The sequence below is a fragment of the Acartia tonsa genome, chromosome 12 (assembly GCF_053477335.1).
Source record: "Acartia tonsa isolate MP-2025a chromosome 12, ASM5347733v1, whole genome shotgun sequence".
Lineage (NCBI taxonomy): Eukaryota > Metazoa > Arthropoda > Copepoda > Calanoida > Acartiidae > Acartia > Acartia tonsa.
This window is the reverse complement of record NC_137271.1, coordinates 6,952,983-6,978,511: the sequence shown is the minus strand read 5'-3', so window position 1 is coordinate 6,978,511 and position 25,529 is coordinate 6,952,983. Positions and strand designations below refer to the sequence as shown.

The window sequence follows — 25,529 nt, the reverse complement described above, 5'->3', positions numbered from 1 at the left end:
CAATTTTAACTATTGATCAAGTCATGATTAACATACAATTTGACATATGAAAGACTATCTTAGACGCCCCTAGAGGCATTTAATCAAAAGTGGGGGATTGTGAAGTGTTGACCTTCTAGGTATATTGTATTTTTTTCCTCGGGTGATTTCTCTTGGGGTGGTAGAGGTACCCTTTCCCAATAAATTATTATCCTTCCCAAGACCTAAGCTTATAAGGAGCTTTACTGTAAAGAAGAACCGTATTGTTCCATTCGTACAGACATACTGTTACTTTTATAGTAGGACTAGCGGATACGCCCCTAGAGGCCTCTAGGGGCACTTGGGGGAGGGGGGAGTCGAATTTGATAACCCAATTTCTTATTTTAGATTTTAAATGAAAAAGTAAAAAAAAATTTGGGTGGTGGAAAATTTTTTTTTGGGGGGGAAGGGAGTGCTCCCCTTCCTTCTTTTTAATTTTATTTTTAAAAATAAAAATTTTGGGGGTGGGAACTTTTCATTTTTTTTTTTTGGGGGGGGGGATGTCCCACACCCCAAGAAAATAGTTATAAACCTTCCCGGGACCTATAGGAAGCGGTTAGCGAGATCCTTCGGTACAGACACACAAACACACAGATAGACAAAAAGACATCCTGTTACTTTAGTATTCGTAGAAAATTATCTATAATACGATTCTATACATGATTTTTTACGTATGGCTGAGAGCTGGTTCTAATCCAACGGATGTTAATCGGTCTCAAAGCCATACTGGAAAAGTAATACTTTCCTTCCAAACATCTTAGTTTGTAAGTTGGTCCAATAGAGGTCACTCCACGCTGTCCTAAATATCAAATCGGCAAATCATAAAAAAGCAAACATTTATTCTTTATCTAAAAGGATTGAAAATTGTAATTTTCCACTATGAAAAATCATAAACGGCCTATTTTTTCTTATCGCACTATATAAAAGTTTCAATGTGGTTCTTGAAAAATTGTGATATCTTATTCAGAGAGGGAGGGGATATTGGGCTGTTTATTACACTAGTCCCCACAGTCTTATGATAACGTTTTCTTATTGTCAGCTTAACAACCTTGGTTAATTGTATCAAATTTGATAAGTTAATTCATTGAGTGTCCAAACGTTTCAACCAATAAATGTAATTGACAGAAGGGGTATTTTTTGTATCATCGTTGGGGATGTACATCAATTTATCGGTCATTGTCTTTTCCTTTTAGATCGCTAGATCATATTAATGCTGGGCTAATTAGGGACATTGCATTTTTATTGATTTATGGACAATGCTGTTTGTTATTGATATATTGATTGTTTCCTGGTCTGTCCACTGGTGGTTTAGCCACAACAGGACACACATACTCCACGTATTTACCAACCAGAACCAACTCTGCAGGATTGTTGCCAGATAGAATCATATCACCTGTGTAGATAAAAATATTAATGGATAGATTCATATAACAAGATTGTTAGATACATACATTAATGGATGTATATGTAGATAGACAATTAGATTATTTGTTATCTAGATAAATCCTTATAATAAAATAACAGGATGTCTGTTTGTTTGTCTGTCTATCTTTTTGTTTGTACCAAAGGATCTTGCTAACCACTGAACCTATATGGTTCTCCTTTACAGGTTAGCTTCTCATAGGTCCTAAGGTGATTTTTAAGTATTTTGGGGGAGGGTACAACAACCCTCCATTGAGAAATTGCCCTCAAAATAATTAACCACCTACCCCCCCCCCAAAAAAAAAAATTATTTAATTCTTTAACTAAAATAAAAAATTGGGTTATCGAATTAAACTCCTCCCCCCTAAAGTGCACCTAAAAGCCTCTAGGGGCTTACCAGCTGGTAGATAGATAAATCGGCTGATAAATAAATTAGCCTGGCAATGCAAAAAGTTTACCCTTAGGTTGTGGCCAGAAATCTCTTCGACATCCCTAAATAAGAAAAGAATGTTTCATGTTGAAATTAGACAAAAGGAGCTTAAAATTTTATTTATTTATAGAACAAAATGTCATCTCACTATAACTATTTCTGTCAGGGGGCTGTGATTCAATTAATTAATTCCATTTGAAATTGCCAAAATTTAAATATTTTTTTTTGGCGTAGAGTTGGCGTAAAACTTATTTTTTTTCATGTAGCTCAAGGAAAGTGGATAAGAAGGAGAAAAATGGAAGAGACTTGAAATAAAAATCAAATTGTAAGCAATAGAGGTATTAACAAGCTAGAGATGTTCTTAATAGAACGAAGGATGTATTAAAACTTACTCTAATATAATATGGATCAGGAACACATGGCAGCCAATCTGATTCATTCGCTAAATAAAAATATTGAAGGTAAATCAGTGTAATTTTTTATAACTAGCGGATGCGTCCCTAGAATTAATTTATGGGCACTGTTTTTGTTAGATGGAGAATAAAAGAAAAATATCCTAAAACCACCCTCAGACTTATTTCTAAAATTAAATAGCCTAAAACAATCCTGGAAAGTTTCTGAAGTATCCATTAAATGGAGAACTCAATCGGTTCAGACATAAAATTCTTACAACTTGACATAATAGGATAGTAATTACTAGTTATGCAAGGAAAGGACAGATATTTGATTGAAATTATTCATAGTTACATTAAAACAATAATAATTTTCATGAAAACTGGTGCCTTTTAGAACTGAAATAATAATGTTTTTGTCTTTTTAAGCATGCCCGACAGACAGACAAAAATGTATTAAGCAGATGCACAGAAATAATAGAAATCTTGACCAAATAATGCAGCTGTCTATCTAAAATAGCAGTTGAGAAAATCACATTTCGCCATGTTTGAGGTTTATGTCTTTTTAAACTTGACCAGCAGACAGACGGCCAGATTAATGTATATGGAGTAGATGCACATATATAATAGGAATCTTCACTAAAAATTTCCGCTGTCTATCTTCAATAGCAGCCGAGAATGGTACACCGACAAACGTCCTACTATGACAAACCTCCTAATGTGACAAACGTCCTAATCCGACAAACTCCCTAAAGGACAAACATCTTAATGCGACAAACCTCCTAATGCGACACCTCCTAAGTAAAACCTTAAATCTTCCAAAATTAAAATAAAATCTTCCAAAAATTATGTACTAACAGTGAAACAATGTAAAAATCCAATCCAATATGGCGATAAAACACACAGGGACGAAATTCAAAACCAAAATTTATTTCTTAAAAAACTTTGTCTACAGGTTGAAATTTAAAAATTAGTCCGACAGTTTGTCCAAAGTCGGTGTTGACTACTCAACGGCATGGTTTCGAACCCGATACAACCTTGCATTACAAAAATCGACCCTTACCTCACACTTAATAAATGTAATTTCACTTTTTAGAGGTTTGTCGCATTAGGATGTTTGTCGCATTTTGAGGTTTAGGACGTTTGTCGCCTTAGGAGGTTTGTCAGTGTACCGCCGAAAACCAAACAATAAAGCTTTTTTTAAATAGACATAAAAAACAATAGATTTTTTTTACCTGGAACTTTAAAATCTCCCTGTCCAGTGGCCATATTTCCAACACACTCAAATCCAAAGGGTCCACTTGAATTCAAAGATTCTAAACATTAGATATTTTAAGAAAAAAAATCAATTATATTTAATATTTATGTTTAGTTTCTATAATTAAACATTTCGATAATTGAATTTATTATATTTTTTTTTCTTAACAAAATGAAAACAAAGATGACAACGTCTAAAAGTTATGAAGCAAAAAAATCAAGGATAGACATACGGACAAATTGAGGTATACAGCAGATGTTCAGTGATCATAAATAAAAAATATATTTTTTTTTAAATTAAGGAACCTTGTATGGACTAACTGATGGACGGAATTGCAGAGTAGCTTCTCTACTAAAAAATGTGGTTGGCCTAATATTCAAAAACTTTTACCAGAAAAACTCTAAAAATCTTACCAATGTAATAAGCCTTTTCACATCCAAAGTAGAACTTGTCACCATGCGAATATTCTCCCAGGGTCTTATTCAGTGCGACATAGCGGACTAATGCGGGCGGTTGCGGGGGGGTGCGGCACTTGATACCCGGCCCCTTCTGAACTGTCATCAACTTGGTGCGAATAAATCGCTTTTCAGTCAACAATGGTAGCCCAAGCAAGAAGTGATCCCACTAAACAGCACAAAGATGCTTATTATATTTTTTAAGTATTGCTTCAACACCGACTGATATCTGTTGGATTGAAACCGGTTCTCTGTCAGAGTTGTTAGTTTTGTGAGCCCGGGCCCTCGGCCACTCAATTGGTGTTAATCAAACAATTTCTCCTAACTTACTAAGAATTATAAGCTGTTTATCTTCATCAATAACATTAATAGTCTTAAAAGAAGGACATTCTTAAAAACTCATGTAAAAACATACAGTAGCTTTGCTCCCGTTTCTCAAGTTAAACTTACGTTTTTCTCAATTCTTAGTCTAAGTTCTGTGAAGAAATCTGTTGTGGGGAATCCAATTTCTTGATTCCATAATTTTGATACAATATGGAACTGCATGGTAAAGGCATCCTCTGAAATTAGTTTTTTAATACTTGTACTTATAATTTTCAAAGGGATAGTTGCATGAAGTGCATTTAACGAGTTTGATTGCAGATATATAGATGAAGTTTAAAATAATAAACAGAAAAAAATGCAGTTCACTAAATGCATTTCGTGCAACTACCAATGCCTTCTATTTTAAAAAAATAGAATAATTTTTCTGGAATTTAACAGAAAAAAAATCAAAATCACTGAAAAAAAAATGCTTAAAATGTTTAGTACAAAAAATTGTAATAAAGCAAAAAACCCCAAATACTTACTAACTCCTTCTTCAGTTTTTTGTTTGCAGTAACACAGATTTTCTTCTTTCAAAGAAGCTAAAACAAGGTATTTAATAGTTATTTCTCGAATCGTATTATAAACGGCTTTCCGCGGATATAGAATGTACAATTATAGGATTAAAACCAGTTTTTTTAGCCCCGAGGTGCCGGAGGCTAGACATAGTTTTTCGTATGGATGAGAACCGGTTCCTATCCACCGGATTCGAATGAATACGAGAAAAAACATTATATAGATAATTAGGAAAAACTCAATACTTTCCTTTCATTTTCAAAACTCTTTTAATCTATTAAAGTTTTTTTTATTTCTTTTTAACTATTTATTTTTTATTGTTATAGTAAGAACACAGTAATAGTGTCTGACTGATTATGACGTAACAAAAAAAAAATTAGCCAATGAGAGGCTAATGTGACAATGAAAAATAGTTACTGCGCCCATGGCATCTAGGGAAAAATCGCCTAAAGCCATCTGAAAACTTATGTCTATATAAAAAATAGCCTAAAACTAACCCTGAACTTATATAACGCTTCCCTAAAATGAAGACCTAAATCGGCTCAGAAGTTATCAAAATCTAAAGCTATAGACTAAAAAAACTTACTACTTTATAATCTAGCACTAGCGGCTCCGCCCCTATCATCTAGAGGCTTTCGTAGGGATATGGAAGGGGGAAAAATAGCCTAAAACCATACCCAGACTTATTTTAAAAAAACACAATAGCCTAAAACCATCTCAGGACCTATAAGAAGCATCACTGTAAAGGAGAACCTAATCGGTTCGGTAGTTATTGAGATCTTAAGCTTCAGACAAAAATTAATAGGATAACATATTTTAATGTAAAAACTAAAACTTACTCATATCCGTAGTTCCACATCTGTCTTTGGTTGGAATCAAAGGTAAACCATCGGCATACAACATCACCTCAGTGCTTAAAATTTAGGTTTGGCAGGAAATCGTTGAAATTTTTTTAGTAGCGAATTCACTATTTCTGTCCGTCCGTAACGCTATAGGGGAAATGGGATTTTCGCGGCTGCTTTTGAAGATAGAAAGCTGAAATCTGTAGTTGAGATTCCTTTTATGTATGCGCGTCAATTCTACATATTGGTTTGTCCGTCTGTCTGTCTGTAATGCTTCAGAAAACATAAACTTTGCTTTTTAAAGGTTTCGGGATTTCTTTCAATTGTTGCATATTATCTTTCTGTTCTTTGCTAATTATGAAGGGTGTCATCCTGATACACTTTACTCTTAATTTTCTTGAATATTAAAGTTATTTCATTAATTGACCCTTTTAAAAAAAATATTTACAATTTTATATTTATAACATCTTTATTAAAAGCCAACAAAATATTTTTCCAATGTCATAATACGATAAAGGGTCAACAGAAATCGCTTGTTTTTCTCAAGAATATCAATTTCTAAACCTTTATCTGAGATGTAAATACCAATCAGTTGAATTTTCCATAAAGTTGGAAAGAAATGAAATAGGCATTAATCGTTTCTATGTTTCTACCTGTTTCTGCATAGGTCGTTCAGAAGTTTAACAGCAGGACAACTGTCAAGCTGTCCAGCTTTGCACAACTCTGGAGTTACTACATTGTCATCTCCTAGACAGCTGCATGGCTTTGTACCAAGTGTCTAGAAAAAATAAATGATATTAACTGAATTACCGCCAGAGGAGTGGCTTATTACAAGTTCTTATTTGGTTGAACTAGACCATACCTTTACATTGAACTGAGGTAGATTCTTTAAAAAATATTAGGGTCACTGAGGCAGTGAGGTAAAATAATTTTTGTGTAAAATCCTCCAAAATCGCATAAAAATCTACAAAAATTAAATAAAATCATAAAAGGGTTATTAACATAAGATTTTGTTTAATTTTTGTAGATTTTTTATGTGATTTTGGATGATTTTTTGACAAAAACAATTTTGTCTCACCTGGCTCACTCAGTGACCCTAATTGTTTTTTAAAAATCTACCTCTGATCAAATGCTTCATCTCAATTAGTTCTCTTGCCATGTTATGAATTTTCAATAATTTATGTCTACTATATGCCATGAATAAAAGCAATCAAGGCTTGCAAATGATTTAAATAGTCTTAGCTGCCATAACAATTATCAAATGATTTAATTAATACATTACTAAGTTATTATAGAGTAGCTGCAAGTAGTAACTATGCAAGGTATTGTCTTGTATTTTAGGCAAATTCAACCTTCATAATACAGAAAAAGCCAAAAGTTTAACTGGTCTTTTTGATCAAATTAAAATATGAATCAATACCTGAGTATGGCGAGAAAGTCACTCAAAAATCAGATACGTGACGTCATAAAAATGAGGGAGATGAGAGGAGAAGTGGGAAAGAAAATCCCTAAAAAGAGATGTATTTTTCCTCATTTTTATGACGTTATGTGGCTGATTTTTGAGTGACTTTCTCCCCGTATACATACCTGACAAATGGGCCATCTGGTGGGAACTTTATAATTTCCATCACTACCACATTCAACCTGAGCAAAATATTGTATCAAAATATGATATAACATGATTAATCTATTTATCTTCATTTATATATTTACCTCATATTCATTTTTGCCTTCACTAGTTTTAAGCTCTGGATTATAACAGGTGTACTTCACTTTGTCATACTCTTTGATTGGAGGTGTCATCTCACTAAAATATGTTAATAAGTTAGTTGTGATAACCTATACATTCATTGAGATCAGGTACAAAGACCCAGGGATTTTAAGGGATAAGACAATGGCCGATAACTTGATGTTCATTTCCAATGATGATACATAAAATTACCCCTTCTGTGGATTACAATAAATGGTTTAAACGTTTTGACATTCAACTTAATGATCAAACTAATCAAAATTAACTAAAGTTTTTAGGACAACAAATAAGAAAACGCTATTTAAAACTTTAGGGACTAGTGTAATAAACAGCCTTAGTGATGTCAAATGTTTAAAATGTAACACAACTAAGTAGTTTCAATGAAAAACTGATCAAAATCTAAGAAACTTGTTAAGAAGATTTTTACCTGTAGAGGCCTGTGTAAAATGGAGGTAAAGGAATTTCAGAAAGACATTTGATGGAAGGTCTGCACCTTGGCCATTCTATTTCAGCTGATGTTGGAAAGATTCCTGTCTGAGGACATTCTACATATCAAAAAGTACCATTATTAAGTTTATTAAAATGTATCTAGGAGTATCTTCTGCTATAAGATGTAGACTATACATGGATATTATGACAGGGGAAAAATTGTCATTAATTTAACATGCTAAAATAGAACTTATTAATTGGTAAGATTGTTCATCAAGTATAGAAGGGGAGGGGTTGGGGTAAAGTGGGTGAGGGGGTGATTGTTATTTTAGACCGCTGCATTTTTCACCTTCTTAGAGAACATTAAAATCAGGGTTCGGAAGCCGCGCCTCAGCCGCGCATAAGCCTCAGTTTTAAATCTGCTTGTGAGCAGAAAAAGAAATTTTTGAAAGAAGAATTGTCTACTAAAAAGACAGTTTTATACATCTAGCTAAATTTTATAGTGATAAAATGACGATTTCACTGAGGCTTACACGCGGCTTACGCGCGGCTTCCGATCCCTGATTGAAATCTGTATAAGATCCAAGTAATATTGTCTTTAGGGTATTTTTATTCCCGCTAAATACCAGGATGTGTCAATTTTGTTTTATTTTTCTTTGTGATGCCCATTTTTAGCTTCTGTCTTTAGTCCTAAGATAATTTTTTTAAAATTTCTAGTATGGCTTCGAAACTAGTCAATGTTTACTGGATTAGAACCAGTTCATAGCAATACTGAAAAATCATGTATAGTATCGTATTACAGTCAAATACCCACGAACATTAACATAAAAATAATAAAATCAATACAAGTTTTGTTATCCTGGGCCTACGGGGTCTCGGGTCTAACAAAATCATATAATTTTTCATTTTGCTATCTGCGGAAAGCTGTCTATGCGATAAATAACTATTACCTAATAAAAACGTAGATGCATAATCAGACACCATGTCATTATCAGAACAAGCATACTCATAAAAATCAAACTCTCTCACTGAAATTAAAATGAGTTTATTTTTTTTCTTCTTGGTATTTATTTTAAAGATTCTGTATCTTCCAGAGTAAATTAATTGTCATGAAAACAATTATGTACGTTTAGTAGGAAATGTTTATGGGCACAGGTTTCTAAACAACAACCTAAAGAGCATGGAATAAGTTGGATGCATTTCCTCTGCTCTTTCAACATTTTTGGCTATAGCACAGTTATGTGGATAGTCCTGAAACAAGTCGAGGAGTTTGGCAAGAAAGATGATAAACACTAAATGTGTTGACTGTTGATAAACTTTGTTTACCTTTTGTAATTGTAGAATCTGCTGGCACTAAAATACTTGTTGGTGGCAGGGTTGTGGTTGTTGTTGTAGGGGCTGCTGTAGTAGTTGATTGACCTAATCATGAATGTTAAGTATATTTTGTCCAAAAAAGAAGACAACATTCTGAGTGTTGAGAATGCCGCAAAATTGATTCAAATATTGTTTTTAAGAATTTTTGTTTTGCTTGTCAGTTCTGAATAGTTGTTAAAAAATGTATTTAGTTATAGATAGATACAACAACAATAAAACATTATTTTATTATTACATTCAGCAAACTTGTTGCATATTATCATGCTGTTTCTCAATCAAATAATGAAATGAAAATCTTACCTTGACTGGTTGGTGCTTGAGTTGTGCTGACTGTTGTAGTTGAAGGTGCCTAAAAGTAATATAAGTTTTACTTATTTTCTGTAAAAATGTGAAAATTAAAATCCATTTAGATAAAAATTTAAAAAGTTTTTTTTTTTTTATAGCGCTCTATCATTCTTTGTAATATTTATTAATTACCCTTGTAGTGGAGGTTAGAGCTGGATCTGGAGGGTCAGGGAATGGAGCTACGCAGTAGTTTGGAGCTGTACAGGTAGGCCAAGCAGCTCCAGAATCCTAGAAAATACATCAATTGCCTTGTTCATAAATTATGAAAGATGAACATGGAACTTTCTCAGCTTTCATTTTATGACTTCATGAAGGCACACAACCTATTCTCTTTGTCAAAATTCAAAACTATGGCAACTTTTTCTTGCAAATTTGAGGTACATTTTAATAGTCTCATTTCCATCCAATTTCATTATGTGTATGTTTGAGAAAGTATGATCTGTATTAAAACAGGACTTGTTAGACTAATTCCAAAATATGTCTTACCAAGGAAATCAAAAGATCTTTGGTTATTGCTAAAATCTACTTATATTACTAATCAAGCAAAGTTTATAGGGACTCAATTGATAGGAGAATCTTTAGGTATAAAAGAGAAAAATAACCTGGATGGCTTGTTGTCCATTTTCATCTGTAATCCATGGAAAGAATTCACCAGAGTCACTACAGAACAGTTTGAAAACTGCTGGCAAAGGATCCTGAAAAAGAAGTTTTATTTGTATTTATTTTGATAATCTTTAAATCTATAATGTTTTTTAAACAAAACAGTAAAGAAAATCTGTAATTAAGGCAATTTGCAATTAAATTAGCTTAATAATGAAGCGCTAAAAAGTGTCATGTGTGACGTCATAAAAATAAGTCCAAAAAGGAGGAATGAGAGTAGAACTGGGAAAGGAAACCCCTAAAAAATGAAAAATAATCATTTCTTTATGACGTCAAACATGACACTTTCCAGCGCTTCCTTAATCATACAAAATGATCTATTTGGCATAGGTAAACTACATGGAAGGTAGATTATGAAGGTTCATGATTCAGCTTACAAATTAACTCTTTATAGCCTGATTTTTGTCAGCATGTACTCTATGAACAATTTCAGATATGATGACCTGTAATGGCTTAGTGTTGCTATGGGTTTTACACCTCTCCATGTACCTTGAAACATACTCTGCATCTTATAATCACTGAGTAAAGCATCTATTAGCTCGTTGGATATTGGGTTAAGCAACAGACAACCAACCCATTTATTGCAAGACTTTTGTTTGGAAGTTCTAACTTTGCAAGATAACACCTGTTTATGGGCCAATGCATTCCCCTACTCTTATTATTGGAATTATTGCTGCAGACATAGCAGAAGTAGGTACTATTTTTAACATCTCTAGTATGACTAACTTTAATCTAGACTTTAACTTGACACCTCCCTGACACATTACCAATTACGCTAATGCCGCTGTTTACAAGTTCAGATATGAGAATGTTTGTGTTGACACTTTCATCAGTAAACTACTGATGACATAGTAAAGCAAACTTCCATTTAGTTTATACTTGAGATTTACTTGCAATGTAGCAGATATGTAACAATTCTGATTGCTACTGATGTACTTACCCTAGAAGAGTATAGGTAGTGTTCAGGATCATCACAAAGAAGGAAGAGAAACTGGGATGGTTCAACACTGATCACCTCTGGAGTTCGCATGTTGGATCCTGTTATCTTGGCTTTCACCTATATTGATAATCGAATAGTTTTTTACAAACAATGATTTTAGGAATAATTATATAGTATAAATAATTTTTCTGAATAACTTAGTAATAAAATAAGTATACTCACAGTATCAACACTACAGACAGTAAGATTAACACAGTCATTAACTGTTGGCATATCAGCAGCATCCATCTGCCATGCACCTCTCCTGATAAAGAAAGAATTTAATCAATTATAATTAATAAGAGAAAGTTGATATTTTGTATGTTCTTCAGAATCTCTTTAAATTCTCTGTGGTCTACAGTTCTTAAGAAACTTTTTGTTTAATCAATTATTGTAAACTTTTTTAATATTAGGTTTTAGAAATCAAAAAAAACTGACGCGCTCTACCTTATACAAATATTCTAGTTGCCACAATAATTCAAGATTTGGAATAAGTTTGTTTAGAGACTAATATTTAACATAAATTTAACTGTTTTGAGAATATTTTAAATGAATATGGTAACTTATAACTGATAATCATTAACTTTTAGGGTCCTTAAATAATTTGATTAAGATCTTACTTGCACTGTACTCCCATGGTGCCATCCTTGTCAGGATCAAATTTAGTGCTCAAGAATTTTCCATTCTCAGCACATTTGTAGTAAGCAAACAGTTCAGAACTTATCTATGATGTTAAATACTGATTATTCTTCTTAATTTTTTAGAATTTGTATTGAAATATCTATAAAATATTTTTGATTGAAAAAGAGTAGTGAATTGTACAGGAATAATAAAGAAAGATGGTATGGTAAGTAAGTAACGTTGATTGGACACCTAATAAAAAAATCTGCATATTTAGTGGATTTTTTATTATTAGTCTAAAATATATCTATATACTTACCCACCGACATATCCTTCTTTCCATATCAAATTATGGTTCTACTATTTCCACATTGAAGCTACCTATAATTTCTTTTACCTTATTCTCTCCAACAGTGTAAAGAGTGTTGATGGGTAAAAGTTCCAGGTATGGATCTGTTGCTGGATATGTGGCTGTCAGATTTACATAATCACAGTATGTTGGTCCTAGACAGATTCAAATCACATAATGAATGTTAATGAAGGATTTCAGACAGCAGAATTGATAGGATCTTTTAGTCCTTTGTCACATTCCTGTATGCTTAAATAAGCTTAATATCAATTTATAGTTTTACTAGCGACTGCCCCTAGAGGCCTCTAGGGCCACTTGAGGAGGGGGGAGTCGAATTTGATAACCCAATTTCTTATTTTAGATTTTAAAAGAAAAGTAAAAAAAAAATATTTTGGGGGGTGGAAATTTTTTTTTTGGGGGGGGGGGGGGGGTTGGGGGTGTCCCATCCCCCAAGAAAATAATTATAAACCATGAGACCTATGAGAAGCTACCTTGTTAAGGAGAACCCGATCGGTTCAGCGGTTAGCGATATCCTTAGCGATATGTACAGACACACAGACAAACATCCTGTTACTTTAGTATAAGGATAATAGGATATCCACTTGTCTATCCAATATATATATATATATATATTATATATAATTAATATATGTAATCATGGACTACTTTTGTATAATTCTTAATGCTTTTTATTATTCATTTATGTTGTTTTCTATTACAGATGCGATTGATAATGAAGATTTTTTTCTTTGAAATATATTTTGTTATGAAGCAGCAGTAGATACTAATTTTTAAATGTTATGGTTGAGATAGATTTATAACTGTTAAAAGTAATTTCCTTAAATTTACCTACTGGTGTAGACTCAACAAAGCTTCCCTGTTTAGCAGTAAAGAAATCATCAATAATTGTTGCAAATGTAGAATTAGCCTCAGAAGCAAACACAATTTCTAAAGAATGTTTGATTAATGTTTTTTGCATAAGTTTGATATTAGGGTTTGATAAAACAAAAAATAAGATGAAAGAATATCTTTTTGTAACACATATAAAGAATTTTGCTTTATAATAGTTCTTTTTATCAGAATTTTGTCCTGATAGAAAAAATTAACCTGTTTCCAGTTCTAACTGAACTCCATCAATGGTGACTCCAACATCTTCATATGTTTCTGGGTTCATAAGCTATGAAATAATAAAACATGGTTATAACTCAAATCACGGGTAGGCTAAAAAATTCCAGGTTTTTGAAAATACCCATTTAAGCAGATTGCACAGCCTTAAAGTAACATGTCTTGTTATACTGGAAAAGGTAACAATCAAATTTTTTATTTGGGCGCTTTTTGAGAAAATCTGCAAAATATTTTTTTCTATTGTCGCCTAAAATCCTCTAAAAATAAGGTACAAAATGCTAGGGTAGACTTTTTAAAACTGTTATTGCTCAGCCCATAGTTATCCTAAAAAAAATTAGACATACCAACGGAAAGCTTATCTGAAGCTTCAGACGGACGGACAGACGGACGGACAGACAGCAGACAGACGGACGGACGGACGGACAGACATCAAGCTACTTTATAGATTGCTGTAAGGATTTAATACCTTTATGGAAAGTACAGTAAGTCCACCTAATCCCATATTCATCAGAGCTTCACTTCCAGACAATATATCATTGAACTAAATTTCAAAAAAAGAAAATTATGTTACATTAAAAATATTAGTTTTATTTGGTAATAATGTATGTTAATATGTTCTTAATTCTTAGAAAAACATCCTCATTATCGAAAAGTACTGTTTTAATGAAATACTTACAAATTCTTCTCTAATCTCTTTTTCTCTGATGAAGGTTGCTGAAGATGGATTTGCAAAAGCTGGCTTCCACATAGTCTCAGAAATTTTCAATGTCTTTCGATATCTAGATTTTATAAAATAAAAAGTTAGTTTCATGAATAGCTTTAAACTGATCTTCTAGCCATCTATCTATATAGATAAATTTAGTGAAATACTTTTGTCGTATTATATAATGCAAACAAGAAGGTCAAACTTTACATTGATATACATCTCAACTCCCAAATTTAGCTAAGGATATTTTTATACCAAAGCTCTTTATTTGTATTTGTAGGTTGTAGAAAGTATCTATTATTTCATTAATATATTATGAAGTTATTTAACATGAAACTGTTCTAATAAAAAAACATTTAATAAAGTTTCAATTAACAAGGATGACAACATCCATAAAAGCAAAGCACTGAAACGGTAGGCCAAACGGACATTGGCACTTGTATTGTTTCACAACTGAATAATCAGAATATAAATGTACAAGAGTCAAAGCAAAATTGTAATTAAATTTGTTGAAATACTGCTTGATACAGGATAATGTTTATTGACATACTTACATTTTTAGGACTTGATTATAGAGTTGCTTCGCTTATAATATTGTACTTTGTTGTCCCAGGAATCAATATACCAAAAATCAGATAAATCGGATGATTATATCACATAATTTTTTTTGGTTAAATATAAAAAAATCATCATGTTTAAAATGGATGTAGGAAAATTCTGGTAATGATTACAGAGTTGCTACGCTTTCTAAATCGTACCTATCTACTAAAGGAATCACCATGCAAAGTTTGAAATCGATAGGACAATTCTAACAAACACCGACCCTAATTATATAAAAGCTTCGCTTTTAAAAATTATTCAAATAGAAGATTCTTCGAATAACTCAATAGTAAAAACTACCTGAATCCTGGTTCCACCTGACAATCACAAATAGTGCTGTTCTTGGCATCAGTCCTAGGTGCTGTTCCCTGAGGATGAATACCTGCAGAGTATAAAAAATATTAACAAAATATTAATTTTTTATAGGTATCTATTCAGCATGTTTGCTCCCTTCAGATATCAGTGTAAAAGTTTTGAAAGATTTTTATAAATAAATATAAATTTAATTTGTACTGAATGCTTTGCTTCTAGCCTCAAAAGAGGAACATCAGAAAAATACAGAGAAATTTTATATGAGAACTTAAAGATTTGTTAATTACAGAAGTCCAACAGAAGAAAAGATTATGTAATAGCTAGAGTGGCCAATTTTAGGCTAAAAAGTTCTTTTTTCAAACTAGCCAAAATATAGATAATAGTATTTTGTGCAAGTTCCCGAAGTCTTAAAGATAAATTTTGATAATCAAGTTTGCACTGGTCTTTGTACCTAAAGTCCAAGAAGACTAATGATTTTTCTAAATTTCAAGTGTAATTTAGTTTTCCCATGCATCCTAAAAAGACTACAGATTACCTGTCAATTTAAGCCTAGGAACCAGCATGTCATGTCCTTCCAATCTTGTCTTGTTCTTGTTGGCTACTCCTGCATCTACCTCTCTTTTTAATCTGTCAATAATATATTTATAAGCACACCAATTAAATCTTAAAATTTGCTTATAAGGCATAATTATATATATGTTTTTTGATAGACACACAAATTTTCAATTTTTCCAAGTTTTACAAAGGGTTCATTTCTTTAAATATGTTTTTAGGGTATCTTATGTAATTTATAAATGTACTTTTGAAATCTTTATGTTTTGATCATAACAAGAAAAACAAGTCAATCTACAATATAAGATCTTGTCTTGTTCTTGTTAGCCACTCCTGCATCTACCTCTCTCTTTAATCTATCATTAACAATTATGTCTCTAATAAGCACAGCAATAAAATCTTTAAATCTGTTGATAAGACTCTGTTAAAATTTGTTCAGTTACTTTAAGTTAAAATTTGCATTTTATTGCAAGTTTTACTAGAGATTCATTTCATTACATATATTTTTGGATTTCTCATGTCATTCATGCAATTTCAGAATCTTTTTGTTTCGATCATATAAACAGGAAAGACAAGCCAATCTACAATATACAATTTTTTAGTGATTGAATGTTGGAAATATAGACGAATATACCTATAGTTATAAAATAGCTTCACATCAAATAATAATTATGGATTTTTAAAAAAGATTTTAAAAAGGCACACAAAATTTATTGAACACATTTGTAAGAATGGAAATTTTTTATGTGAATTTGCATTATTTATATGATATAGAAAATTTCTAGGCTAAATCAAATTTACTTTATCCCATTTTAACAAATTATCAGAAAATTATAAAAATTTGTTTTCACCTTAAAACAAGATCAACAAAATTTTGATCAGCGCTTCTCTTTCTTCTTTCTGAAAAGTAAAATATTTTTTACTTCAGAATTGCTTTGAAACCGAATACTATACACCAAATCAAAACCGGGTCTCAGCCTTACTTGAATATCATGTATACCATCGTAATACAGACAATTTTTCACGAAAAGTAATAAATTTAATATCATTTTTGTATCCCGGGCCTACGGCCCCCTGAGGATAACAAAACTGGGTTTAGAAATAAAATTTTACATTTCCATATCCGCGGAAAGCTGTCTGTAATACAATATTGGTTATGCTTTTATATAAAAACTTGTTATAAGCGAGAAAAGAACAGCACAATGAACATAGAGTCTTAAATGCGTACAGATTCTATTCCTGAAAATATATTTATAACGAATTTACAGACAAACCTTACCCAAAAAGTAATCATGATTCTAAAAGAAAAAAACAAAATGAAAAGTCATTAGAGTATTCAGCATATGTATTTAAACAGATACAGAAGCGCTGGAAAGTGTCATGTGTGACGTCATAAAAATACGTCAAAAATTAGGGATAAGAGGAGAAGTGTGAAAGAAAACCCCTAAAAAAGAGATGGATTAAGATGTATTTTTATGACATCATACATACCACTTTCTAACGCTATAGTATTCAGCATATATATTTAAACAGATACATACTTGTTCCAGCAGCCGCGGCATCCGTCTCAGCGGCTGCAGTCGTCTCAGCTGCGGCAGTTGTTTCGGCGGCAGCAGTTGTCTCAGCTGCAGCTGTTGTTTCGGCTGCACCTTAAGTTTTGTACCCGCAATGATAATATTTTCATTAAACAAGGTTAACAACACCCATAAAAGCGAAGCTCTAAAACCAGAAGGAAAGTCAAACGAACAATAACCCTTGTAGAGTGTTAGAACTTTACAAGTAAATCACTACTTTTTCAGTCTAAAAAGAATTGTACATAAAAGTGTTGCAAAATTGCATTGATACAACATTAAGTCCTAGGTAACATTATTCCAAAAATCAGATGAATAGGATAAATACCATATAAAAAGTTGTTGCAAAAAAAAGTTAAAAATCAGCATGTTTGATGGACGTACAGACTTTCAAGTAACGATTATAGAGTTGCTACGCTTCCTTAATTGTACCTAACTGTTATAGGAATCATCATGCAAAGTTTGAAATCAAAAGGACAATTCTAATGTCTAAGTTAACGAAAAGATCTAATTGTTACGGACGGACGGACCAACCTTAATTATAGAAAAGCTTTACTTCTACCAAGGGGAATGGAAACTTTATACAGTGCAAAGTATAATTTTTTAATTTACATAATTATTGTATAAAATCTGCATAAATAATAATTTTTATAATAAATATTTTTTTCATATATTGTGTAATTGTAAATTATGAGTAGTTTTAAAACTGCAGGGCCCTGAACCTTGATCCGCAGCAGTTGTAGCTGCGGCAGCTGTGGTTAGTTCCCCTGTTGTGGTAGCTTGGGTTGTTGTTGTTGTGGTTGTTGTTACTCCCAGTCTAAACAACAACAATTCTATCCATAATTATGCAAGACATAATCAAATTTTTAAACGTTAATATTAGCATTTTTTTAGATCTTTCAGTGGGTTAGACCTCAAAAGCCCTGCTTCAAAAACCCAGTAATAGAATTCAAAATTAATATTTTCAGTAACTGAATTTACGGGGACAGCAGAAAGTGTCATGTGTGATGTCATAAAAGGACGTTTACTATCCATATCTTTTTAAAGAGGTTTCCATTCCCTTTCCTCCTCTCATCCATCCTATCTAGACATATTTTTATTACGTCACACATAACACTTTCCTCTTTACGTTGATAATATTATGAGTTTAAAGGACCTTTAGTAATATTATTTTTTTTATCCTTTTAAGCGCTATATGGGAGCATAATACATAAAATTGTAACTTTAAAGTAGTTTTCTCGTATTCATTCGAATCCGGTGGATAGGAACCGGTTCTCATCCATACGAAAAAACTATGTCTAGCATCGTATTATATCCAGCTTTCTACAAATATAAAAATGTACAATCATAAGATAAAAACCAGTTTTTTAGCCCCGAGGTGCCGAAGGCACGGGCTTATAATTGTACATTCTATATCCACGGAAAGCCGTTTATAATACGATGCGAGAAATAACTATTATCATATCCCTAACCATTGCGGGAGGCCTAAATCCTGCCGGGTCTATATGAGCTATTCCCTATCCCTGCAGGAAAACACTGTACCCAATGTAACCTAACCTAACCTGACTTAAGGTACAAATTAAAAATACTTTTCTATTTAAAATATAGTTTACCTTTCCAACAAAATATCTTCAGTCATTTGTAAAAGTTGAGATTCAGAGAAGGTTGGTAGCAGAAGTTTTAAAGTTGATAGAGGAGGAACACCGGGATACCTCTCAACTAAAAAAGTACATTTTTACAAGCATAGACGTCCAAGGGGGGGGTAATGGGGCGATATTTTTCTAAACTTTAATCCACCCACCTTACTTTTTGAAATTAATTAATGAATATAGGCGGGGGGGGGGGGGTATACAACTGCGGGGCCTATATCTGCGGTGTACAACCCAATGGGGGTCTATACTAAAGTCAATATAACATACAGTTAGGGTTCTCTGCTTAAAAGGCACTATGAGAAAACCGCCAATATATCTTAAAAGAAATAAAGGTTACCTGGTCTTTTATAATAATTTGCCTTTGGAAACTCTGGTGCAAAATTTCCTGTATCTGCTTTGTGACGCAACAAAGTCATTTGTAGGTATAAATCTGATTTCAGCAGAAACATATCATCTCCTACAAAATATTAAATACATAGATAATATATATAGAAGGTTTAGATCAATAATCTTCTAATAAGACCAGTGGCAACACAGTTTAGGACTAATCCAACCATATTATTGGTAGATAGATAGATAGATAGATAGATAGATAGATAGATAGATAGATAGATAGATAGATAGATAGATAGATAGATAGATAGATAGATAGATAGATAGATAGATAGATAGATAGATAGATAGATAGATAGATAGATAGATAGATAGATAGATAGATAGATAGATAGATAGATAGATAGATAGATAGATAGATAGATAGATAGATAGATAGATAGATAGATAGATAGATAGATAGATAGATAGATAGATAGATAGATAGATAGATAGATAGATAGATAGATAGATAGATAGATAGATAGATAGATAGATAGATAGATAGATAGATAGATAGATAGATAGATAGATAGATAGATAGATAGATAGATAGATAGATAGATAGATAGATAGATAGATAGATAGATAGATAGATAGATAGATAGATAGATAGATAGATAGATAGATAGATAGATAGATAGATAGATAGATAGATAGATAGATAGATAGATAGATAGATAGATAGATAAATAGATAGATAGATAAATCTATACCTGGACAGTAACACTTGTCTTCATATCCTGGCCATGGGGTTGTAGTAATAATTGTGGTTGTCTCCGTTGACCCTGAACAAAATATTTTTGGTACTTAATATTTTACAAAATATTTTCTGTAATTTGTGTATGTATGTTAGTAAGTTAGGCACAAAGAGTTCTATTTCAGTTTTAAGAACTAGCGGCTACGCCCATTAAAAGCTTTTTTTGTTGGGCGGAGGGGCAGTTGGATTTTTTTTTCTCACTGCGATTAGGAGAGTATAGTAGAATCTCTATTGTAAAGGAGTGCAATAATGGTTATGCGATTAGCACGATCTTTCTGTACTCACATAAAGACAGACAAACATCCTATTACTCTTATTTTAGGAATTAAGTTTATATTTTTTATACTTTGCAGTAACAAAATTATAATATTACCCAAAGTTTATAAACATACTACCCCATTCGCTGACTTTTGATTAGTAAATTTTGATTGGTTGGTCCAAACTTTTAAACCACAAATTTTAATCTACAGAACGGTTTATAGTCCGTTGTCTGATATCCCTGATATTTTGTCTCACTATCCCTATTAAACCCGCGACCGTGGCTCAACACGCAGCGCATCCGCTCGTCGTCGGGAAGGTGATAGGTTCGAATCTCGGTCCGACACCGCGTCATAACTAAAGACGTTAAAAATGGTTCCTAAAATGCTGCTATGTCAGATGCGCGACATAAATAGTTAGAGTAGGGGGAATGCCTTGGCCCAAAACAGGCGCAACTCACTACCATGCACAGTTAGGACTTCTCAGACAAAGGTCGTGCAATCAAAGGGTTGGTTGTCTGATGGGAAAATGGACGCTTTACACCGCAATCATAGGGCTTAGGGCTGACAACCCTATCCCAAATCCATAAAAAGCCACATTGTTACAGAAACACTGACAAATTGTCAGCGGCCTATGCTCCCCCTGTGGAGTGAAAAGGGCTTGTTATTGTTACTGTTTTATCCCTATTAAACCTAAAGCTAGACAGTTGAGTTTAAATACGGAACTGCAAAGTAGCAGCCCATGGATTTAAAGGGATAAGACAATGGCCGAAAAATTGATGTACTTGTACATCCCTAATGCATGATGATACACAAAATTACCCTTCTGTATCTCAAAATTATTGGTTTAAACATTTGTAAATTCAACTTAATGAACCAACCAATAAAAATATAGTACAAGTCCCCAATGTTGTTGAGCCAGCGAATAAGAAAAGGTTGTTATAAAACTTTGGGGACTAGTGTAATAAAGAGCCCAATATCTCCTCCCTCCCTGGAAGCAGCCGCAACTAACCTGAAGCAGCTCCATCAGCCGCCGTTGTCTCCTTTGTTTCAGTTTTAGTTAGCAGTTATTCACAATTTTTTTTTATTAGTGCAGCTATTCTACAACTAGGATATTTCCGTCGGACAGTTATTAAAGATAATTAGCTATTTTCTATCAGGAATAATGTATAGCCAACAATCGAACTAAATCTAAAATAATATTTAGGGGGCAGATGGAAAGGTCGTCAATTCTACTAGTGTTGCAACCTAACGACAGCTGAGAGAAAAAGGTAAGGGTTTCGTGATTTTTACCGAATTAATTTCGCTGATGTTCTACTAATTTTGTTGAAGATTTTTTGATAAAGTAAAAACCACATTTGGTATTTATAGCAAAGAAAAGCAATATGTAAGAACAATTTTTCGGGATTTAACAATTTGAAAATAGTTTACACTTAGATATTCACAAATATATTCAAATTCTTTTAAACGGTAAAACAGATTAACATTGCTAACTTTCCTCTCCGTTTGCCAAAGCAACCAAAATTAGCACTCCTACTAAAAAAAGAGATTACTTTATTGTCAGGTGGTTGGATAAACCCCCCCTAAATAATCAACATACCCAAAAGTCAGACAAGAAGAGTTTTTTGATTGGTAAAATGACGAGCGAGCGCACAAATTTTTGTAACACCCTATTTAATTTTAACTTAATCCCCCCCCCCCCCCCCCTCCCTAACCATGTATGTTTAAATGGTATAGTATATGAAGTGCTTGTATACCATTATCAAGAGATTTGTTAGGGGGTAAAACCCTCTTACTTTGGTGGATACACCTCCCTTTCGCACGCCTCTGATTATATTAAAATCATAATTTATCCAATTTTAAAATTATTACCTATCATTTTAACCGTCATTGCTATTTTTCATTTATTCATACTTCTAAATTTATTCATATTAAAACAAGAACAATACTTTACATAAGAAACACAAACTTATAAAATGGCGAAGCAGCTTACAGTGCCTAATTAAAAATGACGTCATACAACACAAACTACCAATAATAGGCCAATATTACATTGTAATTGATCTATGGTTAAATGTATACTGGCCTATCATTGGTCATTTGTATTGTATGACGTCATGTATTATTAGGCACTATGAGCTGCTTCCAAAATGGTAAATGATAATATTCCCTAGTAATCCCAATCCGTGTAAGTAAGCAATTAACATTTTTTTTGGCTTACTTAAATGTGCCATTATGCCATTTTTGTGGTAAATTACTGATAAGCCATAAAAATACTAATTGCTTACTTATATCAGCATTCAACAACAATTTGGTCTGACTTGTGAGTTAAAAGAGGGTGGAGTAAATAAATACTCAGTCATTTATAGTAAAAGTGGCTTATATAAGTTGAAGTGAAGAAAAAGGAGGAGGAGTAATAATTAATCCCTTCCTTCCTGTAAGCAGTTTATGAACAAAATGGAAGATCTGGCTGATGTAAGCCAAATAAGCATAAATTTTGATTGATTGCATATAAGTAATTTATCCAAAAATTGTTTGATTTGGTATATAAGCCAAATAAGCAGAAATTTTGATTGATTACTTATAAGTAATTTATGAAAAAATTGCATGATTTGGTATATAAGCCAAATAAGTATTTATTGTGATTAATTGCATATAAGAAATTTATAACAAAAATTGCATAATTTGGTATATAAGCCAAATAAGCCAAAGTTTTCATTGATTGCTTATAAGTAATTTATCAAAAAAATGCATGATTTGGTATATAAGCCAAATAAGCATTTATTGTGATTGATTGCTTATAAGTAATTTATCAAAAAATAGCATGATTTGGTATGTAAGCCAAATAAGCATTTGTTGTGATTGATTGCTTGTAAGTAATTTATGAAAAAATTGCATGATTTGATATATAAGCCAAATAAGCATTTATTGTGATTGATTGCTTATAAGTAATTTACCAAAAAATTGCATGATTTTGTTTATAAGCCAAATAAGCCAAAACTTTCATTGATTGCTTATTAGTAATTTATCAAAAAATAGCATGATTTGGTATGTAAGCCAAGTAAGCATTTATTGTGATTGATTGCTTTTAAGTAATTTACCAAAAAATTGCATGATTTTGTATATAAGCCAAATAAGTCAAAACTTTCATTGATTGCTTATAAGTAATTTATCAAAAAATAGCATGATTTGGTATGTAAGCCAAATAAGCATTTATTGTGATTGATTGCTTGTAAGTAATTTATGAAAAAATTGCATGATTTTATATATAAGCCAACTAAGCCAAAACTTTCATTGATTGCTTATAAGTAATTTATCAAAAAAATGCATGATTTGGTATGAAAGCCAAATAAGCATTTATTGTGATTGATTGCTTATAAGTAATTTACCAAAAAATTGCATGATTTTGTTTATAAGCCAAATAAGCCTAAACTTTCATTGATTGCTTATAAGTAATTTATCAAAAAATAGCATGATTTGGTATGTAAGCCAAGTAAGCATTTATTGTTATTGATTGCTTGTAAGTAATTTATGAAAAAATTGCATGATTTTATATATAAGCCAACTAAGCCAAAACTTTCATTGATTGCTTATAAGTAATTTACCAAAAAAATACATGATTTGGTATACAAGCCAAATAAGCAAAATTTTTTATTGATTGCTTATAAGTAATTTATCAAAAAAATGCATGATTTGGTATATAAGCCAAATAAGTAAAATTTTTTATTGATTGCTTATAAGTAATTTATCAAAAAAATGCATAATTTGGTATATAAGCCAAATAAGCCAAAATTTTCATTGATTGCTTATAAGTAATTTATCAAAAAATTGCATGATTTAGTATATAAGCCAACTAAGCTAAAACTTTCATTGATTGCTTATAAGTGATTTATCAAAAAATAGCATGATTTGGTATATAAGCCAAATAAGAAAAATCTTTCATTGATTGCTTATAAATTACTAACTAAACTATCAAAATAATAAATAAACTATCTAAATATAAAATCTATCAAAACTAATTAAAAATTAATTCTTTACAATATATCAATGAATTAAAGGAACCATGCAAGAAATATACCACTTCAACTGCTGAAAGACTGCCAAGAGTAGACCCAATATCCAAAATTTGAAGCCTCCAGCTTCAAAAACAAAAAAGTTATAGACATGTTAAATCACATTTTTAGTACTATGAAAATTTTGAAAGTTTTTGATTGCTAATAATAGAATTTTCATTATTAAAATACGTCGCCTAGAAAGCAAACTATAAGCTTATTTTTGGCAGAAACTTAGGATACCAGTAACTGATAACGTTTATCCAATAAAAACACTCTTCTTTATAGTCAAAATCATTCAAAAAAATTCAGTTTATATTGCATTGTATTGAGAGTACTGTAGCGTGAGAATGCCAGCCTCTGGGATTTCCAGCCAATCAGAAGCCTGAGTGTACGCTAACTCTGCTGAACAACCAATCACAGCTGAGCATCTGTATTACTTACATTAGTTTAATTTTTTCCCGCTATGATTTTACGCTTTCAAACGCAATTCAAACCGAATTTTTAAAAGACATTTTGACTATAAAATGGGGCGTTTTATTGTTTTAAAATTATGACAAAGATAAGTTTTTAATTTTGCTTCCAGACGGCGTAATTTAATATTGAAATTTTCTTTTAGTACATTGAAAATCTTTCAAAATTTCCATTGTACTAAAAGAATCATTTTAAAATGTCTGTAACTTTTTTGTTATTGAAGCTGGAGGCTTCAAATTTTGGGTATTGGGTCTACTCGTGGCAGGCTTTAAGCAGTTAAAGCGCGGTATTTCTTGCAGGGTTCCTTTAACATAAAAAAGTTTCATGTTTCATAAAACACATAAAAGTCGGCTGTAGAGGGCTAAATCTTTAAAAACACAAATTAATGTTTATGCAATACAACAAATTTATCTTTATCACATTTATAAATATGGTTATTCAAATTTATTTTTAAAACTATTTTTAAAGAGTATGTATCTTTAATGTGTATAGTTTTCATTCTTTTCATTTTAATTAAATAAAAGTTATTCTATTATATTGGAAATAAGTCACTTTGTGATAACACTATATTTAAAATCTAAAAATTACTAGCTTTGTCATTGGTTAATGCTGATTCCTCATAGTTTTTATGTTAATTCAAAGATATAATCCTAATAAAAATTGATGTGGGCTATTATTCTCATTTTAAGCTCTGCAGTTTGATTCTACAGGTGTCGGAGTATATTTTTGATATACCTTTCAACAGTTGAGGTTTGATTTAAAAAATTTATTTTCTTGAAAATAACAACTTAAAATGGCTATTAAAATATTCTACCAATTACACTAAAAGTTTCATTTAAAATTCCTTCATTTAAAACAAATAACCAATTTTTTACCTTAAAAATTGCTAATGT

At 31.8% G+C, this 25,529-nt stretch overlaps 1 protein-coding gene across 1 annotated transcript in view; it reads right to left on the bottom strand.

Annotated features, from left to right (window-relative positions):
- Positions 1 to 22,028, bottom strand: part of LOC145333043 (uncharacterized) — a 60,406-nt gene extending 38,378 nt beyond the window's left edge. The window contains exons 1-37 of the mRNA XM_080178191.1: positions 21,983 to 22,028; positions 21,611 to 21,646; positions 21,123 to 21,155; positions 19,810 to 19,881; positions 19,059 to 19,178; positions 18,683 to 18,788; positions 17,792 to 17,886; positions 17,040 to 17,147; positions 16,350 to 16,398; positions 15,482 to 15,573; positions 14,935 to 15,016; positions 14,005 to 14,107; positions 13,795 to 13,869; positions 13,311 to 13,380; positions 13,053 to 13,151; positions 12,252 to 12,358; positions 11,854 to 11,957; positions 11,417 to 11,498; positions 11,195 to 11,311; positions 10,197 to 10,289; positions 9,727 to 9,822; positions 9,550 to 9,598; positions 9,202 to 9,294; positions 8,826 to 8,903; positions 7,874 to 7,991; positions 7,410 to 7,503; positions 7,284 to 7,340; positions 6,350 to 6,474; positions 5,694 to 5,767; positions 4,824 to 4,880; positions 4,426 to 4,535; positions 3,934 to 4,144; positions 3,498 to 3,578; positions 2,263 to 2,312; positions 1,899 to 1,932; positions 1,309 to 1,411; positions 766 to 819 (exon numbers count right to left, since the gene is read on the bottom strand). Coding sequence (XP_080034317.1) covers positions 766 to 819; positions 1,309 to 1,411; positions 1,899 to 1,932; positions 2,263 to 2,312; positions 3,498 to 3,578; positions 3,934 to 4,144; positions 4,426 to 4,535; positions 4,824 to 4,880; positions 5,694 to 5,767; positions 6,350 to 6,474; positions 7,284 to 7,340; positions 7,410 to 7,503; positions 7,874 to 7,991; positions 8,826 to 8,903; positions 9,202 to 9,294; positions 9,550 to 9,598; positions 9,727 to 9,822; positions 10,197 to 10,289; positions 11,195 to 11,311; positions 11,417 to 11,498; positions 11,854 to 11,957; positions 12,252 to 12,358; positions 13,053 to 13,151; positions 13,311 to 13,380; positions 13,795 to 13,869; positions 14,005 to 14,107; positions 14,935 to 15,016; positions 15,482 to 15,573; positions 16,350 to 16,398; positions 17,040 to 17,147; positions 17,792 to 17,886; positions 18,683 to 18,788; positions 19,059 to 19,178; positions 19,810 to 19,881; positions 21,123 to 21,155; positions 21,611 to 21,646; positions 21,983 to 22,001 — 3,146 coding nt within the window. The 5' untranslated portion in view covers positions 22,002 to 22,028. The remainder of the gene's footprint in view (positions 1 to 765; positions 820 to 1,308; positions 1,412 to 1,898; positions 1,933 to 2,262; positions 2,313 to 3,497; positions 3,579 to 3,933; positions 4,145 to 4,425; positions 4,536 to 4,823; positions 4,881 to 5,693; positions 5,768 to 6,349; positions 6,475 to 7,283; positions 7,341 to 7,409; positions 7,504 to 7,873; positions 7,992 to 8,825; positions 8,904 to 9,201; positions 9,295 to 9,549; positions 9,599 to 9,726; positions 9,823 to 10,196; positions 10,290 to 11,194; positions 11,312 to 11,416; positions 11,499 to 11,853; positions 11,958 to 12,251; positions 12,359 to 13,052; positions 13,152 to 13,310; positions 13,381 to 13,794; positions 13,870 to 14,004; positions 14,108 to 14,934; positions 15,017 to 15,481; positions 15,574 to 16,349; positions 16,399 to 17,039; positions 17,148 to 17,791; positions 17,887 to 18,682; positions 18,789 to 19,058; positions 19,179 to 19,809; positions 19,882 to 21,122; positions 21,156 to 21,610; positions 21,647 to 21,982) is intronic.
- Between the last annotated feature and the right edge of the window lie 3,501 nt (positions 22,029 to 25,529).